Genomic DNA, 18,263 nt, shown 5'->3' with positions numbered 1-18,263 from the left:
GAGCATCCCCTCATCCATCACCATCCTCCAGAGCTTCAATTTTGCAGAGATGGCCTTCCATCACTCATCTAATACCTAATACATAATAGATGTTCGATTCATCTTAAGGGCTTAAATCTATATATTTATATTTGTTTTTAAACTACGACGCATATTGGATTGTCACTATACCTAGCACCAGGATGGCTGTCGTTAGCGGTGCTCAGCTAATAGCCCGAACGCTGCGCGATCTGGGCGTCACTGTGATCTTTGGATTAGTGGGTATTCCAATTGTTGACGTCGCAGACGAGGCCATCAACTTGGGTATTCGCTTCATTGCTTTCCGCAACGAGCAGGCATGTAGCTATGCAGCGAGCGTTTATGGGTATCTGACAGGACGACCTGGTGTTTGTATTGTCGTTGGAGGACCGGGAGTCCTCCATGCCTTAGCTGGGGTAAGTGAGCGCGGCCAGTCCAAACCAAATCATCAAGCAGGGACTGACAATTTCTCCTGTAACGCACAGATTGGCAATGCTTCCGCGAATAACTTCCCACTTCTTGTACTCGCCGGATCAGCGGAGACCTCAGGCGTCACCAAGGGCGCCTTCCAGGAGATGGACGCCATCTCGTTCCTCACGCCGCACACCAAGTTCGCAGTGCGACCGCCGTCTCTCGCTTTCGTCGCCGGCGCCGTGAAAAATGCATACCGCACATGCTGGTACGGTCGTCCTGGACCGACATTCGTCGACCTGCCCGCCGATCTGATCCAGGGTAAGTCGGCGCCTGGTTTCCGCTTGCCAGAGCCGGAGGACATCCTCGTCCCGCCGCCTCCCAAGGCGAGCGGGGACCCAGCAATGATCCTTAAGGCGGCGCAATTACTCAAGGCGGCTCGTGCGCCGTTACTGATTATCGGCAAGGGGGCCGCGTATGCAAGGGCTGAGGGCGAGATCCGGAAGCTAGTCGAGCAGACGCAGATTCCGTTTCTCCCGACGCCGATGGGGAAAGGTGTAGTGCCGGACTCGCATCCTCTCAATGTATCGAGCGCGCGGAGCACGGCGCTGAAGCACGCGGACGTGGTGCTGGTGCTTGGGGCGCGGCTGAACTGGATTCTCCATTTTGGCGAGCCGCCTAAGTGGTCTCCCCAGGCGAAGATCATCCAGGTTGATATCTGCGCCGAGGAGATCGGTCGCAATGCGGGCTCTGCGGAGCTGGGGATCGTCGGCGATATCGATTTGGTGGTTGAGCAGCTGCTGGTTTCTCTTTCGAACTGGCGGTATGCCTCTTCGGCTGTTCCGAGCCAGTTCTTGTCGTTGCTGGCGGAGTCGGCGAAGAAGAATGAAGCCAAGGCGCAGAAGGCTGCATTCACGCCTACGCCGAAGAACTCCCCCTTGACGTACCAGCGGGCCTTTCAGATTATCAAGACGACGCTGAATTCGTTGGCGCCGTATGAAGACGGGAACGTCGTGTATGTATCCGAAGGCGCGAACACTATGGACATCTCCCGTTCGGTCTTCCCGCTGGATCATCCCCGTCAGCGTCTGGACGCTGGGACATATGCTACGATGGGCGTGGGAATGGGATATATCATCGCTGCTCACGAGGCGTACAACGCCTTTCCAGCATCTACGGGCAAACCGAAGAAGTTAGTGGCGCTTGAAGGTGACAGTGCGTTTGGCTTCAGCGCCATGGAAATTGAGACTATGGCTCGTTATAGAATCCCCGCCCTTATCTTCGTGGTGAACAACTCGGGCATATACCACGGCGACAGTGCTTCTGAGAGCTCATGGAAAGAGCTACAGGCTCAGACAGCGGCCAACGACACCAAATCTGACGGCCGTGATGACGGCAAAAAAGGCCTGCGGTCGACTAGTCTCCTTTACGAGACTCGCTACGAGCAATTCGGTCCCATGTGCGGTGGGAAGGGATACTTTGTCCGCTCTGAAGAGGAGCTGGAGACTGCTACGCGGGAGGGATTCCTGAGTGATACGGTCACCGTGGTCAATGTCATTGTGGAACCAGGCATTGGGAAGAAGATAGGGTTTGCCTGGCAGGGGAATGCCCATGAAGGACAGGCGAAATTGTGATGACACTTATCTCAATTCGATACTGTAATGTTCATAGTCTAACAATAGTAAACGTAGTTGGCAAATCAGGATGTTAGCCCTGATAGTATTTCTCATGACACTTCCGTCACGAATGTGTAAGCTCATCAACCACTTTCGCAACAGCAACAGCCTTTTCCTCCCCGAACCGCCCTCCTACGATCTGTATGCAGATTGGCATATTCTTGACCAAATCGACGTCGTCTATCACGATGTATTAGCATAGCAAGTCTTGGATGCACAAAGGAATCACTTACACTGGCCATGATTGAACCCATCAGACTGGTTCCGAGGAGTGTGAGCCAGCCAATCTTGACCGGGCTGATCTAGAGCCGGATCTGCGCTCGTCACAGGCACCGTCACTGCCGCGTAGTTCAGGAGGTTCCAGAGGGCCGTATAACCCAGCCACTGGGCGCTCTTGACCCACGTTTTCGGCTTGTACCCGACCCAGGGCGTTACAGGCATGAGGAGCGCATCGATTCCGCTGTCTTTCCACTGCTTTAGAAAACGTTCTTGGAAGAGCCACTTTTCTTCTTCGAGCTGTAAAGCGTCAGCTTGTAGACTTTGATGGTCCTGATTTAGTGTCTATAAGCTACCTTTTCCCGTTCCAGAATGGAAAGTTCATCCGCTGCAGTCCCGACTACCATGCCTTCGATCAATGGCTCATCGACAATGTCGCAGAGGTGTTTGCAGTGCGAGCCCCCGTCTGCTAGGATAGCTTTCTTCCAAAGATTTGTCCCTGGTGTGTGGAGAGTAGTGCTCCATTCGATGACTGTTACGAGGATTTAGCCTGAGCTTCTCCTTTGACACCAGCTCGAAAAATACCTTCATGGCCAGCTGCTGCAAGCTTCGTTACCACCTCGCGTAGAGCCCGAGTTATAGGCGGCTGTGGCTTGACCACCCCGTCGTCGAAGACGACTCCCAACTTGAGCTTGCGATCAGGTAAGGCTGCTAACTCCTTCCTCCAGGGAATGGGTATGCAACCTGGGTCCATGTCCCAGGGGCTCGAATCGAGAAGTGATTGCATAAAGTACTCAATTGTCGCGATGCTTCGAGCCATGGGCCCTGCGACTGGGGGAACGAGGTAGTGCTGATGCATGCTGTAAGGCGCGTCAGTCAGCCCTTCTTTTTCCAGAACGCACGACTTTAACAAGTCTCACAAAGAACAGTCCCACGGGACACGGCCCGCCGTCGGACAGATAGAGTAGAGACCCTGCAAGGCAGCCGGGATGCGGATCGAGCCCCCGATATCCGTCCCGATACCTAGAATACTGCCTCGCGCACCGATCAGGGCGCCTTCGCCTCCGGAGCTGCCGCCAGAGATGAGCTCGTGGTTAAATGCGTTGATGGACTGGCCGAAGACGTGGTTGTACGAGTCAGACATCTGAGCCTCGTCAGCAGGAGTAGACACACTGAGACAGCACGCATACCATCAGAGACTGTGGTATATTCGTCTTGACGTAGAGCACTGCGCCCATGGACTCAAGCAATCTGGCGATGGAACTGGACCTCTGCGCTGGCTTTCCAATCAAGCCAACCCATCCTGTTCGCACATCCATCAATCTTAAGAACCACGTCCCATACAAGCAGCAATAACATACCAACCGTAGTATCCATCCCCTCCACATCAAACCGATCCTTGATGGAAACTGGTAATCCGTGCAGAGGTCCTGTCAGGATACCAGTCTTCTCATACTGATCATCCAGCTCCTTCGCTCGCGCCAACGCCCGGTCGAAAAAGATCTCCGTCAGACACTTGGTCATCTGCTGCGCGATTGCCGCCCGCTTGCAGAATGCTGTGGTCAACTGCACGGAACTCACCTCTCTTGAGGCCACGAGGGAAAGCAGATTTGTCACATCGTCAGTCTCGGTCCATTCAAGCTCCTCCGCAGAAAGGAGGCCGCACGTTCGGATGGTTTCGAGAGTGTTAGGGAGGGGAGGAATGAGGACTGTGGAAGGGAGACGCCAGGAGGGAGGGATGGCGCTAAGTTGGGCCGCGCGTTTTTGATGCACAGATGATTTCCAATGTGGCATTGGTGAGATTGTCATAATGTTAATCAGTTTGTGTAAGAGGTGATGGATCGAGGCGTTGCAGATATGGAAAGTTGACGGGACCGCTGTCCATAGACGCCCTTGCTTGCCGATAATGGGGTAGCTGCATGATGATTGATCCTAATCTATAAAAGATAAACAGGGAGTGTGGCCTTGTCCCCCTGCGCCGAGGATATTCCGTCCAATCCAGACGGCAAGCTGTATCTCAGATCTAGGTGATATCTGAGAGTTTGTTGCGGGGGACAAAGAGGGGCAGAAGGTTGAATTGCCGAATACCCAGAGCAGGGCGGATGGGGATGCTTATCTTGGGCCGAGTCTCTAAAAGCTCGTCCAGTCGGATCACAAGACCTCTTGGGGATAAGAAATCAACGTCGTTAATCTCTGAATCAAAAGAAATGGTACTGGAGCAATGGATTTCATGATATGCTTATGATTCAATATCATTTACAGTACTGATACATTCGTCTAAACCGTCATCAGCATGCTGGCATTCTTATACCAGGTCAGCAGCGGATTCTCGCCGCTCCTCGTCTCCGTATCTTCTATGTACGCCCAGCGGCGGACAAAGTCCTCGTGACTCATCACCTGTGTCAATTTCCCCGTAATGGCGCGGTAGAGATCCTCGATGACGTTGAAGTCGGTGGGGAAGAACACATCGAAGTAGCCTTGATGAACCTGTCATCGCACGATTAGAATGCGTCCGTACTCTCAGAAACAAAAGGACTTACAAAGGGGGTAGACACTGGCACTGTTCGTCTCTTGTAACGTGTCTGCACCACTGGCGCATTGATACCTGGAACAGCATCCGGAAGACTACTAAAATCACTCGCGACCAGCCGATGTGCAGGAAAATAGCTATCCAAGATGTCAAAGAACTGCATGAGTCGAGTAGGAATGTACTCTGGAAGGGTATAAGGGCTCTGAAAAGGTAAGGAACTGCGCAATTGGCGCATAGCTTTGGGGCCCAGAGGGCTCGGGAACGGCCGACGAGCGGCAGCTTGTCTGACACGCAAGAACCGAGATGCCACAGGGTCGAGTTGCGCATTGTAATATTCGTGGAATTCGCCGTCCGCATCAATCAGTACGCCACCTTGTTGGGGAAGTTCTGTCCTGCAGTCATATCGAATCGCATCGTGAGAGAAATTATCAAACACCTCCAACGCGAGAAAGAAGCAAGGCGAATGTACATAGGTATCCCAGTCAAAGATGGATCGGTTGATGATTTCAACATGGTCCATATGCCCAGCTGCATTCACCGAATCGGTCAGATTCTTCATCTGCAGGCTGGCGAGCGCGGGCGAGATCTCAATGATCTTGAACTTGGTTCGCTGGTATACTTCGTAATCTGTATCTCGGATGAAATCCAGAATGTTGATCATCATAGTACCGTTTCCAGCTCCCATCTCGTATATGATCAGGTCATGATAGGGGTACAATGTCAATTTATAATTTGACACCAAGTATCGAGCGACTGTCTCCCCGTAGTAAGGGCGGAACAGTTCGGTGGGAGTATGCCACAATTGACGGGCTACGTCCGGCTGTGTCGCATCTAACTTATCTTCGAATTCTGTATACCGCTCTCCAAGCATGCGATGGAATGCCGGCCCGTCTTCGATGTTATTGAAATCAAAGGGCTCCCCAGGGCTGAAGATGGTCGCGTGTTTCGAGAAATAGCCGTAGTGAGGATTATACAAACTATCTATATAAACAGCAGGCCTAGTCAGCGTTCCAAGTACATTCGATATCGACAGATATGCCTGCAGAGCAAGTAAAAGCCACGTACCGTCAATAAATTCCCTCGTCAACATCTTCACTTGCCGCGGGCGCTCGCGACGGTTCCGCAGATCTTTCGCCGTGACAAGCGGATATGTCTTCAACTCCTCCTCAATATCCGTGGGATAATCCCCTCGTTTGAGCCAATGCATTCCATCATCGGTACTCCTGCGCTTGGCCGGTGAACGTCGCGTGAGAAAAGATCGACAATGTTGACGGACAGGCGCCTGCAACCGCACGCAATTTGCTCTGCGGGTTATTGGTGACGACGTTCTTAATGATTGACAAGCAGGATGACGGAACAGCTGTCGAAACAGCTGACTGAGGATCGGGCTGTCCATAGGACGATGGACCAGCGGGGGTTTTCACGAGATACAAATCAATATTGTAGTACGCAATTGACAGAAATGACGATAATGATGGATGATGGATGGAGGCTGGCGGAGGAGTTCCTCAAGCGGCCCGAGCTTTTTCTCCGACTTCCCTCACTGACCTCACTTGCTCGAACGTGATCTATCTATATAGCCGCTCTTTTGATTTTGGGCGTGCTTTTCATAGTTTGACCGACCACAGAGCATACATTCTCAGTATGAGTGATCATTCTAGGGTCTGTATAGGAACCGCCTTTGTGGCTGGAATCCTCCTCGCGGTGGGATTTACTGAGCTTCTGTATCCGGAGTTGAAGCATCGCCTCCGAGGAACTCGTTCTCACTCGACAACCGGCCTGCAGGGTAGCACCGCAGACTCGTTGACGGCCAGATCGGGACCTCCTGCAATTGTCGACGGCATTGAAGGCTGTATTGGGAACACTCCTCTGTTACGCATCAAATCCTTGTCTGATGCGACTGGATGCGAGATTCTTGGGAAAGCAGAGGTATGGTTATTTTGTCTATTCGTCTACATTTTTGAGAGAAATCCAGTCTCTAATGTTGTTGTAGTTTCTTAACGGAGCAGGTCAGAGCTCCAAGGACCGAGTAGCTTTAAGCATGATTGAGATAGTATGTGATACGTGCCTCGATCCCATATCATGTCAATTACTAACCTGCAAAGGCTGAGCAAAAAGGTATCTTGAAACCTCATTCCGGCGATACCATCTACGAGGGCACGTCCGGTTCGACCGGCATTTCACTGGCCACGCTCGCCAGAGCAAAGGGTTACCTCGCTCACATGTGAGTATCGACTCGTGCGCTTACTTGCACTGTTCAACCGCAACTGACGCTCAATAGCTGCATGCCATCTGATCAAGCAATTGAAAAGTCCAACCTGCTCCTGAAATTAGGCGCAATAGTAGATCGCGTACCTCCAGCACCGATCGTTGAAAAGGACAACTTCGTTAATCGCGCTAGAGCTCTCGCTCAAGCTCAGACACTGTCTCCCTCGGCCGGAACAGGCTTCTTCGCAGACCAGTTCGAAAACGAAGCTAATTGGAGAGCTCATTACAACGGTACGGGGCCGGAGATCTATGCCCAGTGCAACGGTAAACTTGACGCGTTCGTCGCCGGCGCTGGTACTGGGGGTACAATTTCTGGCGTCGCCCTCTTCTTGAAGCCTCGGATTCCAAACTTGAGTGTAGTGCTGGCCGATCCTCAGGGAAGTGGACTCTACAATCGAGTACGGTTCGGCGTCATGTTTGATGTTAAGGAGAGAGAAGGCACGAGGAGGCGAAGACAGGTTGACACGATCGTCGAAGGCATTGGGATTAACCGCGTCACTGCCAACTTCGAAGCAGGAAAGGAGCTCGTCGACGATGCTGTGCGGGTGACGGATGCGCAAGCGTTGGCCATGGCTAGATGGTTAGTCGAAAAGGATGGTATCTTCGTTGGAAGTAGCAGTGCTGTCAATTGTGGGTATATTCTCGGTACATAGTCTGCTATCTTGCTAATCACTATGATACAGGTTTTGCGGCAGTCAAAACAGCTATGAAGCTTGGTCCTGGCCATAGGATCGTCACGATCCTGTCTGACTCGGGCTCAAGGCACCTATCTCGATTCTGGGCCAAGGCTGGGGATGTCGGCGGTGCGGTAGATACCAAGCTCGAGGACGTTCTGAACGCCAAAGACGACGAGTAACGGTTCGTGTACAAATCACCGCAATTCTTGGAGTCTCTTTAGAGAAAAGTGCAGGGTTTGCAGTCATCGCGTGTCGCGTGCCGCAATCGAACTTCTGGGAGCACGTCTCACACGCTCTACTTCTCCGTCTCGGGATCGTCCTGTTCCCGAGGCTCTCTAGCCTTAGCCAAAGAGACACGGTCGAGAGTGGGCTGCTCCGGGATTTGGGCTCCATCGCCTGTCGGCTTCGCTTCCACAGGCCTTGAAAATCCGTACTTTGAGCCGTCATCCAACTCGGCCCAGAGTCTCAACAGTGCGAACTCTATTTCCGCGTGTGAACGACCAGGAAGGGCGGCACGAATATGGGGCCAAGTTAAACCTTGTTGGTCCTTGAAAGACTGCAATTTGTCCACCTCCTCCTTCAACCAAGGTTTGGAGAGTCGAGGCGGTTTGTCATGCCGTTCAGTCCAATGCGTCTGATTCCACTGGATGAGTGAAATTAGTTTTCGCTGCGGAAAATGTTCTTGGACGTCCTTCCATTTCTTTCCTTCAATCTGCCTCATGCGGACGATCAGCTTCGCCTCGTCTGGCGTCATCAGTGTCCTTTTGGCTCTAGTAGGAGTGGACGCCTGCGCTACGACCGGGTCTGCCTGTTGCTCGGCTGCGGAAATAGGTGTATCTACAGAGAGACGCTGATCTGCATGTTTTTCAATGGTTTCAGACTGTAATTGTGAATATACGCCGTTGGCGATTTTGGGCTCTGTTGCGCCATGAGGAGCATCCATGATGGTTTGGCAACCAGGATCCAGGTGAGGGAGAAGCGGCCTGCGCTCATCCTTTGTGCGACTCGGAGTGATTTGGACATGATTTTTGCCCCTGATATGAATGGAGGTTTTCGGTGTTGGCGATGGTTGATAGTCTTCCTGCAGAGGATCGTCCGATTCGCTTCCATCAGGGTTTTCTGCAAAGGACCAGTCGTGCAAGAAGGGGCTTGATTGATGTTCGTGTTTTCGTTGGCTGACTCCCAGTTTCTTTCTGCTTTTTTCTTTTTTGCGGTCTGTGTTGCGCCTTGATTTTCCAGGAAGTGCCCACAGAGATCCCGCTCTTGGAGGAGATGCAGACCGGACAGTAGTCAAAGGAAGCCTGGGGCGTGATCTGTAGAAACTAGGCGTCGAGAACTCGCCTTTAATCTCAGGAACGCGCCAGATAGACCCCACTGGCTCTTCAGCTTTGTCTCCACGCATCTGGCGGGATTGGACGGGGGTATCAGCCGTAGTATTTGCTTTTGCGGGAAAAGCCTCACTTTCAAGCGACGGGGCTTGACTATCAGGTTCATCTGACTCATTGGGGATGATCAATGCACAGTCCAACAAGGAATCAACACTTTTTGAGTCGTCATCGGAATCCGGCTCGGCTGTTTCAGGTGGCTGCTTTTCATCATATGCCCGATCTAACCGCAGAGCTGGGAGCGGTTGCAGCGATGTAAGCGGGCGCTGTAGCTGTTCTCCACCTTTCGCATCCTCACCGCCAGTCTCTGCCTCTATTTCCGAGTCATGTACAGATCCCACCAGCGTATCTTCCGAGATCTGAGCCGTAGACGTAGGCAGGTCTTTCTTGAACAACCAACCGTCCTGTTTGTCCTTTTCCCCAGTGTCATCTTCGCCGGACATTCTCTGTAAGTGACCATTATTGACCACAATCTTCCCTGTCTGTAAATCGATTTCATCCCCAATATCCGTGAAATCTTTTCCGTATTTTTCGAAGATGCGTTCAAAGATCGATTTGAGGCGTAAGTCATTTTGGGCTCTGGCTTCCTGCAGGTCTATATCGTCCGATTCTTCGCCGTGACATCCCAAGGATAAGCGAAGTCTTTTCTGAGGCCTTTCCATGATGATTGAGGGTCAAGTGAGCTGTAGAATTCGTAGGCATAGGCAGACACTGAAGGTGAAAGAACTGTATTCAAAGCTTTCCGAGATGCGGTTCGGGTTGGGGGAATTGGCCGATTTCTTGTTCGAGGGATCTTGGAACAGTCACGAGAGTCATTGAAGCGTATATATTGAGAACGTCCATCAAAGGTCGAGATCATAAACTTGTGTTGCAGTGTTGTAGGCAGTTGTGATGTTCCCATCTGACTGGCAGCAAACTCACGTCGAATATGATTCATATAATATGGACGACTGAGAGAACAAAGTAAATGGTAATCCCATTCATGAGCCAGATCCTATTGTTTTAGCCATATTATCTCTATAGAGTGAATTGTTCTTCAAAAAGGTGCGAAATCAAGCCCTTGAATCTGCTTCCTCCATGGCTCGGACAACGGACAAAAACACGCGACGCTGGGCACGGGTTGCTGCATGACGTCTCCCTGCGGAACACCGTGCATGTCTCTACATGCGCTTTTCCGTCTAGTCAGAACAACCCCCATCTTATCCATATCTGACGGGTTCTTCTCTCGCACATAATGCATGGAGCGACATCCTCAACACTTTACGAACATGTATTGTCAGAAATGTCGGACGCCGCTGAAGCTGGATGGGTCCCTCGAGGCGCTCAATCCAGCGGCCTTCGACTTACTCGTTGGTAAAGCTCCAGCTGCATTTCCTATGGACGAATCGTACGCCCTGGCTAACTTTTGTCTTTTTCATCGATGAATAGGCTCAACAGGCAGAACTCTTCCCGAAGATAACACCGTATCCTCTACACTACCTTCCTATCCCCCCGAAAGACGAGAACTCTACAATCGAGCCTCCAACCATGCTACGTCGCCAGTATACAGAAGATCGATCCCAGCACCTCGGCCTACGGGCAGCGGCCAAAGCAACCCTCCCAGGCTGGGTCGAGGAGACAGCGGCAATATGTCGTTTGTCATGCTCACGGAGTCACAAGTCGGCCCACCCCACACCAGCTCGAGCAACAATGGAGAAGGTCAGTCGCGGGCGAACAAACGGCCGTCTGGCGCCCCGAATAACGAACGGGAGCCAGAAGATGGGTCTTTCTCGGATCAAGTGGAGAGAACAAATCGGTTGTTTGAAATCATATCAGCTCGCTCCGATATAGACCATCCGATTTGTGTTGAGTGCACGGAGATGCTCGTGGACGGGCTACAGAAACGGCTTGTGGCTGCCACCAAGGAGAGGGACGCTTACATATCATTCCTGAGGGACTTGAACTCTTCGGCACCCACCGCGGAGGAAATCGATGCGGCTGAAAAGTCGCTCAAGGAGACTCTCGCGGCGGAAGAGGCAGCATTTGAGGAGCTTGTCGCATTGGAGAAGGAAAAGGCCGCCCTGGACGAAGAAATCGCAGCTCTGGAGGAAGAGTCGCGACAGCTGGACCTCGAGGAGGAGAAGTTCTGGCGAGACCGGAACGCATTTGCTTTGACACTGTCCGAATTTCAGAACGAACGCGATGCCCTGAATATGCGGTATGATCATGATTCACGCCAGCTGGAACGACTACAACGCACTAACGTTTACAATGATGCCTTCTGTATTGGGCACGATGGCTACTTTGGGACCATCAACGGGCTGCGACTGGGCCGCCTGACCAATCCGTCGGTGGAGTGGCCGGAAATCAACGCAGCTTGGGGTCAGACGACACTACTGTTGGCTACTATCGCTGAGAAACTGGGATTTCAGTTTCAGGGGTATCGACTGAAGCCAATGGGATCTATGTCGCGGATTGAGAAGATCGAATATCCACGAACGTCGCCAGCTCAGTCCGCGCTCGGTGGGGGTAGCGCAGAGACTTCTCCGGCGCCAAAGATCACCACTCTCGATCTCTTCTCTTCTGGAGATCTCCCACTCAACCTCCCTTGGCTTCACCGCCGGTTCGATGCAGGTATGGTCGCTTTCCTGGAATGTTTACGTCAGCTGGGAGAATTTGTGGAGACGACGCCAGCACCCGTCTCGTCAACTCGTCGAGGTCACGGTAATGCTGCCGTAGCAGGGTTGAAACTGCCGTACGAGATCAAGCGGGACAAAATCGGCGATGCGAGCATCAAACTTGGTTTCAACCAAAACGACGAGACCTGGACGCGTGCGTGCAAGTACACGCTCACCTGTTGCAAATTCTTGCTAGCTCATGCAAGCAATGTTGCCAGTGCTGGATCCAGTAATTCCGCAGCTGTGGCGGCTGCAGCCGTCGCAGCCGGCGAACAGGCCCGACTGGCAACGGCCAGTCCGACTCGAAAGTAGGACCAGCGTCATACAGGGCAACATGGGTGTATCGCATGCTGTGTAGCCTCAGGCAGCTCTTCCTACTTGTTTCGCCTCCTCTCAAGCCAACGTCAAGCTGGTGTCAAGGATTTCGCTACTACGATCCACCACGCAGCGCCGCCTATGGCCAATTATAAGGCGGTTGCACTTGTAACTTCCGCTTCCAGCGCTCTGGCGCCAATCGGGAAGGACAAAAGCGTATCCGGCCGCGACCTGGTTGGCCACGATTTGGCACGCAGGTCGTCTCATGGTTGCCTCGGTCACCCCCCCTTAGAATGGGAAATCCAGCTGAGGCCTCGACTGGCTCAACTTGGTGTTGCCTCGCTTTGCGAGAGTTGCGGATGGCAGTCTGTCGCCCTTGCGTTGTGCCTCGTAGCACGACCATTGCGGTCATTATCTCATAGGAAAGGCATAGATCGACAGTACTCCGCAATTTTAATGGCATTCCAGGCGGTCTCTATGCGTAAAGAGGATAGCGTCTTTGGCTTTTCTTCTTCTTGCTCAACCATCATGTGGTTCTGGTGCAGGACCATGGTCCTTGGCGATAGCTTCCTGTGAACCATAAGGAACTAGGTGATGCGATATCTGCCATAGCGGTAGCCGGACAACTTGCTGACGATACCATTTGTACGGTCCACGGCGACGAGCTGGAATTTTATCCTTGTTGTACCACGGCAACCAGACCCCGTGGTATCTACTCGTCGTTAGTTGTTACGAGTTACAAGCGAATGCCATATGAGGGAAACGGGAGATCGTCCATTAGCCCGGCGGCCGTGATGATGACACGTTCCGGTAACAACCTGGGAAGTGGAGGAGGCGCGACGCAATGTTATTCCAGCCATTATAGGTGACAGGTGTCAGGGAGTCTTGCATCGGCCTAGTAATAATATTAATATACGGACTACGAAACCGCTTACCAATTAGCCTAGCCAGACGACAGTCGAATCCCTGCGCATTGCTTTTTTCTTTCTTTGTCCCTCTCGCGTCTCTTTGTCTCCAATCACGTCCTATGTATCCCACCAGACGCCGCTGGGCCAATCGTCGAGGGTCGAAGCAGCAACATCGAGAACAAAGAAACCAGACAGTCTGAGAGCCTGTCATTCTACTGATCCATGTTGCTGGGACTGTCGACCTTTTACTTAATATTGATGATTGATCGTTAATGATCCTACACGTCAACAAGGAATGGCTGTTTCGGGCCGCTCCCGACACACGAGGTTATTTTCTCTTTCTTTGTCAACCGTTACAAGTCAAGTGTGTCCACCTTGCATATTGAAGTTTGCGAGGCCGACCTAGGTAGTGTATCATTCTCACGCGAAACAGCGGAGCTGGAAACTGGACTTTGTGACATGTAGTTCACGACACAGTCTATTGAATTTGCCACCACTTCTTCTTTTTTAGACCACCTTTGGCGAAAGGATGGATGATTCCGCCACGAATCAGCGTACCGAAATCGAAAAGGTAGTGGATGACCATGCCAAGGGTTTGTGCTCCTTCAGCTTGGTCTCCATTGACGTTGTGGCTAAGTACAGCTCTAGGGCCAGGGGGGATATGTCATCTCAACATAAAAGCGTCGAAGTAAGGGAGGCCTTCCAACCCTATTTCGGAGTAGCGCCGAGCTTGATGGATGCAAAACAACTGGGTCTCTGAGTGAACTCCATACCTAGTCTATTGTACTCGGTGACCGTTTTCTGTCTTCTGGCCAGTGTTGGCGCCGCCACTTTGGATGTCTGTAACTCAGTACGGAGCAGTCCGCGCCTTGGCTAGATAGGGTGCAGTACCCGTTCCACCAGGGAGTGTACTGGAAGATGGAGAAAATGGGTAGCTTTGTCAACAATATCCTCTAACTACCAAATGAAAGCACATCGGTAACCGTTCGTTTAAAGGTGATAATCTCCGGGTTCTGTGCGACGATGGTCTCATGGCTGTATGTAAGTATGTATGTATTCACTGTTGAGAGGTTGTGGCTAGTGGAAAGTACCAGTAGATATCGCTTCGTAGTAGGAAGTACCTTACGGTAGGTCGATGGAACCGGACGGACACATCCGATCTGGTCCACCAGCATAACGCACCGCCGATTCTTTCCTAAAGAGTGGACAATCAGGCTGAGCAAGGGTGCTTTACAGTCTTCAGGGCTTACCTTCTTTGGGATAAGTAACAGGACTCTACTACAAGGCAGTACTGTACGTTTTACTTCTAGTTGGCAGCAGAGGAGAAACGTGACGATGTTAACTGAGTATTGCATCATCATCTGAGGGAAACAATCAGCTGAGAATCAGAGCACCAACGTACATAAGCCTGGAGAATAGTTGACTCAATACGGAGCACTCAGGATTGAACTGGAGCTTAGACCCCTTCGCCATCATGTCATCAATCATGACTCGAGACAACTAGGCCGTGCCACCTCGGTTTCAAATAATAGCTTGGAAAGCTGAACAGACGACGTAAACGGGTCAATAGTTCTCTAGTACTAGATGGGCGCTTACTGTCCACTATCCTGTTATTCACGCTGCTTTGCCTCATATCGAACTTTTGTTGCCTACCATTCCCCAGGGACCTACATAATTACCTAGCTGCTCATACATATGCTGGGGGTCATGGTACCCTCCATCCCAAGTCTCGCTCGGCAGGTGATGGGGGCCAAGTTCCAGAGGCAAAAGTTAGGTCGCCAATTTGCATTATCGACAAAATTCCGTTTAATTGGTTACCCCGTAAATTTTTTGTCTCTTTTGGGTCATTTAATGAAGTCAAGTCGATCCCTGATCATGCCCTACACCACAGGAGTCACGTTAGTCCTGATGAAGTAGTAGCTGCATCGGATGGCATGTAAGCAATGGTACACCTGCAGCATTAGTGCAGGCAAACACAAAGTACGTAAAGAAGGTACGTAACTCATTCTTTACAGGCGACAGAGGTACAGAGGATGAAGCCCGAAGAACGAAGCGCGATCAGGCGATCAGGCGATCAGGATAGCACTGTTAATTGTATGAGCTATCCCCTACTCCGTACCTAGATATGATGGTTATCAATATGTACCTAATTAGCATGGCAGTAGTATGGATATCATCATGAAATACCGAAGATATGGTACATTGTGCTCCTGTGAAAGAGGTCAAGCCCCTGGCCATGGAACTTGACTTCGCCCGACAAAGAACTATGGGTACCCTATTATTGAAAAGTCTTGCTTGAGGAGGGCTAGACTACTTAGTGCTTTGTAGCTACGTGAGGACTGGAGAAGAGTGGGTATTATCCGTTTATCCCCGTGTTCATCATTAGCTGGTCTACTATCTACATACTACTACTACTGCTACAATTTGCGTCCCCACTCTCTAGCCTACAGTCAGGTAGACATACCTAAGGCAGAGTTTAACTAACTGTTAAACTCACATTGATAATAGATTTTCAAGGAGGAAATCCATAAAATAACAAATAGTACAGGCTTACTGTAATATGTCTCTGTATCCGTACCTCTGTCCTGAACACTCGGGGATCAAAACAAAAGTACACGGACCATCAGTACTATTAGCTACAGGCCCACCGATTGGCCCACGGGAGCAAGGATCGGGATATCCGCGGGCGTTCCAGCAGCAAGTGGCCGCAAAGGGCAAGCAGAGGTCCTTGCTAGTTGACCACTGCCTGTCAGCGATCTATCGTCATTTCTCCCTTGGAAAAAAAAGCCATAAGCATTTCCTGTTCTCCTATATATTACTTATATTGACTTCGGACTCAGTTTTATGATGAATACGACTCTTTATCCTTTTGTTTCGATTCTGAACCCTATCTAATCTATGTTATGGACTACTCAGACATTTGCCCTTTGCTGTTCTTCCTCTGTTTGCTGTCTGGTCCTCATTCAAGCCAAAGTACCACGACCAGCTAGGAAGTGCTAGCCCCGTACTTAGGCCGCCGGGTGGACACCCTTAGCCTCCTTTTGGCCCCGGGTTGTATCCATCGTTTTGAACCTTTTTTTCTGTAGCCCCGTTGTATTTTTGTTTTCTATTTCTATTTTTTCTCCCTTTTTTTTTCCCTGGATCAACAATCACTTGTCAGTTCTTTTTGATTTTCATCTTTTCTTTTCCATATTGGTTCAGTAGTAGGAAATCCTATACCTAATTTGAAATGTTCTGGCTAGCATCAATAAGTATTCGATTATTATATTATTATTTTCATTATTATCCAGGATAGTCAATGCTTCGATTTTTATAGAAGGATTTGCTGGCAGTTTTCTGTTGGAAGAGAAGCAGGAACGAAAATGGCCCATAAGAAAACTGCTCGAAAATTCATCTTTTTGATCATTATTGGATGCTAGCGAGGCTGCTAGCTACCACGTACTTACAGATACAGACCACATGCTTTACTTGCCTCTTACCCTGACTGCTATTCTTTCTCTTGCAGTCGACCTGAAGCAATTGCCTGCCTACTAGATACCACCCTTCTACTACTGACTGACCACTCGTTGCAGTCTGAGTAATAGAACGTGTGTCACTACGATATCTTCTGGCTCTTCTTTGGCTACTGTCACCCAACGACGACTAGTGACTCCTGTATCTGGACCGGATTCAACTGGCAACTACCTAAAACTTCATACAACTGTCTGGACTCTATCTCACTGCCGCTTGTGCTGCAACAGGAAACTGACAAAACTGTCGATATTGTCGAACCTGCAAGCTACACAGCTCTACTACATAAGTCTTTTTGTAATCCATTGTGCTTTATTGCCCTTCTCTTCTCCATTTGGTCTGCTATTTCCCCAGCCTTCGTCCTCTTTCCACCCTTCTACCACTGTCGCCGTCTACGCCGATCATCAACTATCTCGCCCTCGTGAGCTCTAGAGTATGCCTACCAGAGAAGTTCTGGTTATTCGTCAATGATGGATGGTTCCATCGCCTCGTCGTCTAATTTCTCTGCTTCCTCATCGTCTTCGTCCTCAGCAATCTTTCGTCCCCGCAGATCTGACGACTGGAATGAGTACCGTACGGTTATTGAGCGTCTTTATCGCGACCATCAGATGAAACTAAGAGATGTGAAACGAATCATGGAGCATGATTATAACTTCGTTGCATCGTACTGTCTTCCTTTCCCTCGTGCTCTTTTCTTTTTTTTCCCCCTTCTTCCCCTTGGTTTCCATTTCTGGTCGGCTGTGTTCAACATCACATGAACATCTCATTTGAGTTGATCATGCCTGTTTGATCCTCAAAATGAAGGGCTTTTCTAGATCCCGTTCAGCGGAGCAAGATCAGGCAACCCATTTTCTCCTCTTCTCGTATTTGCTTTGCTTTTATTCTCGTTTCTGGATTGCCTTGTGGTGAACTGCATCCGATGTTTGAACTTCTTGCCTAACTTGGACTTCCCAGAGAAAAGCAATTTAAGGACCGTTTGGCGGCATGGCATGTCCGAAAGAACATCAAGGCCAAAGAAGTCCATGTGATGATCCGAAAGCAGCAAAAGCGAGCTGCTCGAGGCAAACAAACCGCATTTCGAGTGGGTGGTCAGGAAGTCGACTCCAAGCGCATCGCTCGCTTTGTCCGTAGGTACGGTGCTTCCTGGGACAACTCTCGCAACGATTCCCATCGGACAAGTCCTGAACCAGGTGCGTCTCCTTACTTGAGTATTTGGACAGACTCCAGTTTGCTAATTCAGCTCGCAGATACCCCATCCGACATGAGTTGTTACACTCCCGAACCGGACGATCGATCTGCGGCTTTGTCCCCTCTACCGGAATCTCAATCGATGCACTGTGAGCAGCCCTCTTCTCCTTATTCGATCTATCATCTGCCACCTCCGATTCCTCCTCGCAATCGATCTCAAACTTATGATATAGCACATGCTACCGTCTTGAACCAAGTTGACAAGAACCAACAGATGAAAACAAGTTTGATCCTCTTCAAAGTCCCGAACTAGATGACAACCAATCTTTGTCGGCGGCTACTCTCAGTCCTACCTCGACACATCCTACACCAAGGCCAGTGGAAGACCTGTCGACTGAAAATGCTTGGCAGGCTTTGGATTCATTTCAAGATCGCCTTTTAGCCCTCGACAAGAAGCTCGAGGAGAGCATGTCGAATTTCATTACACCCGGAGAAGAATGCTGA

General features: G+C 50.5%; 7 protein-coding genes across 7 annotated transcripts; 4 read left to right on the top strand and 3 right to left on the bottom strand.

Annotated features, from left to right (window-relative positions):
- Positions 1–182: 182 nt before the first annotated feature.
- Positions 183–2,063, top strand: Aud_009175 (indolepyruvate decarboxylase family protein; the record flags this gene model as incomplete). Its single annotated transcript, XM_043294035.1, has 2 exons — positions 183–434; positions 504–2,063. The coding sequence occupies 2 exons, from the start codon at positions 183–185 to the stop codon at positions 2,061–2,063; spliced, it is 1,812 nt and encodes a 603-aa protein (XP_043149970.1).
- Positions 2,064–2,169: 106 nt separating this feature from the next.
- Positions 2,170–4,115, bottom strand: Aud_009174 (putative acetamidase; the record flags this gene model as incomplete). Its single annotated transcript, XM_043294034.1, has 7 exons — positions 2,170–2,285; positions 2,339–2,621; positions 2,678–2,853; positions 2,907–3,181; positions 3,242–3,465; positions 3,512–3,624; positions 3,683–4,115. 7 exons carry the CDS (start codon positions 4,113–4,115, stop codon positions 2,170–2,172), a joined length of 1,620 nt encoding a protein of 539 aa, XP_043149969.1.
- Positions 4,116–4,598: 483 nt separating this feature from the next.
- Positions 4,599–6,058, bottom strand: Aud_009173 (class I SAM-dependent methyltransferase; the record flags this gene model as incomplete). Its single annotated transcript, XM_043294033.1, has 3 exons — positions 4,599–4,808; positions 4,862–5,832; positions 5,917–6,058. 3 exons carry the CDS (start codon positions 6,056–6,058, stop codon positions 4,599–4,601), a joined length of 1,323 nt encoding a protein of 440 aa, XP_043149968.1.
- A 437-nt stretch (positions 6,059–6,495) lies between these two features.
- On the top strand, positions 6,496–7,975 carry Aud_009172 (putative cysteine synthase; the record flags this gene model as incomplete). Its single annotated transcript, XM_043294032.1, has 5 exons — positions 6,496–6,780; positions 6,845–6,904; positions 6,957–7,075; positions 7,133–7,749; positions 7,803–7,975. 5 exons carry the CDS (start codon positions 6,496–6,498, stop codon positions 7,973–7,975), a joined length of 1,254 nt encoding a protein of 417 aa, XP_043149967.1.
- Positions 7,976–8,091: 116 nt separating this feature from the next.
- Aud_009171 (Myb-like DNA-binding domain protein) lies at positions 8,092–9,843 on the bottom strand (the record flags this gene model as incomplete). Its single annotated transcript, XM_043294031.1, has 1 exon — positions 8,092–9,843. The coding sequence occupies one exon, from the start codon at positions 9,841–9,843 to the stop codon at positions 8,092–8,094; it is 1,752 nt and encodes a 583-aa protein (XP_043149966.1).
- A 606-nt stretch (positions 9,844–10,449) lies between these two features.
- On the top strand, positions 10,450–12,150 carry Aud_009170 (beclin 1; the record flags this gene model as incomplete). The annotated part of the gene is made up of 2 exons (XM_043294030.1): positions 10,450–10,534; positions 10,610–12,150. 2 exons carry the CDS (start codon positions 10,450–10,452, stop codon positions 12,148–12,150), a joined length of 1,626 nt encoding a protein of 541 aa, XP_043149965.1.
- Positions 12,151–17,041: 4,891 nt separating this feature from the next.
- Aud_009169 (Clr5 domain-containing protein) lies at positions 17,042–18,263 on the top strand (the record flags this gene model as incomplete). Its single annotated transcript, XM_043294029.1, has 4 exons — positions 17,042–17,235; positions 17,526–17,761; positions 17,819–17,908; positions 18,034–18,263. 4 exons carry the CDS (start codon positions 17,042–17,044, stop codon positions 18,261–18,263), a joined length of 750 nt encoding a protein of 249 aa, XP_043149964.1.

The sequence above is a fragment of the Aspergillus udagawae genome, assembly GCF_001078395.1.
Source record: "Aspergillus udagawae IFM 46973 DNA, scaffold_7, whole genome shotgun sequence".
NCBI classification, from domain to species: Eukaryota; Fungi; Ascomycota; class Eurotiomycetes; order Eurotiales; family Aspergillaceae; genus Aspergillus; species Aspergillus udagawae.
This window is presented reverse-complemented; position numbering and strand designations above follow the sequence as displayed.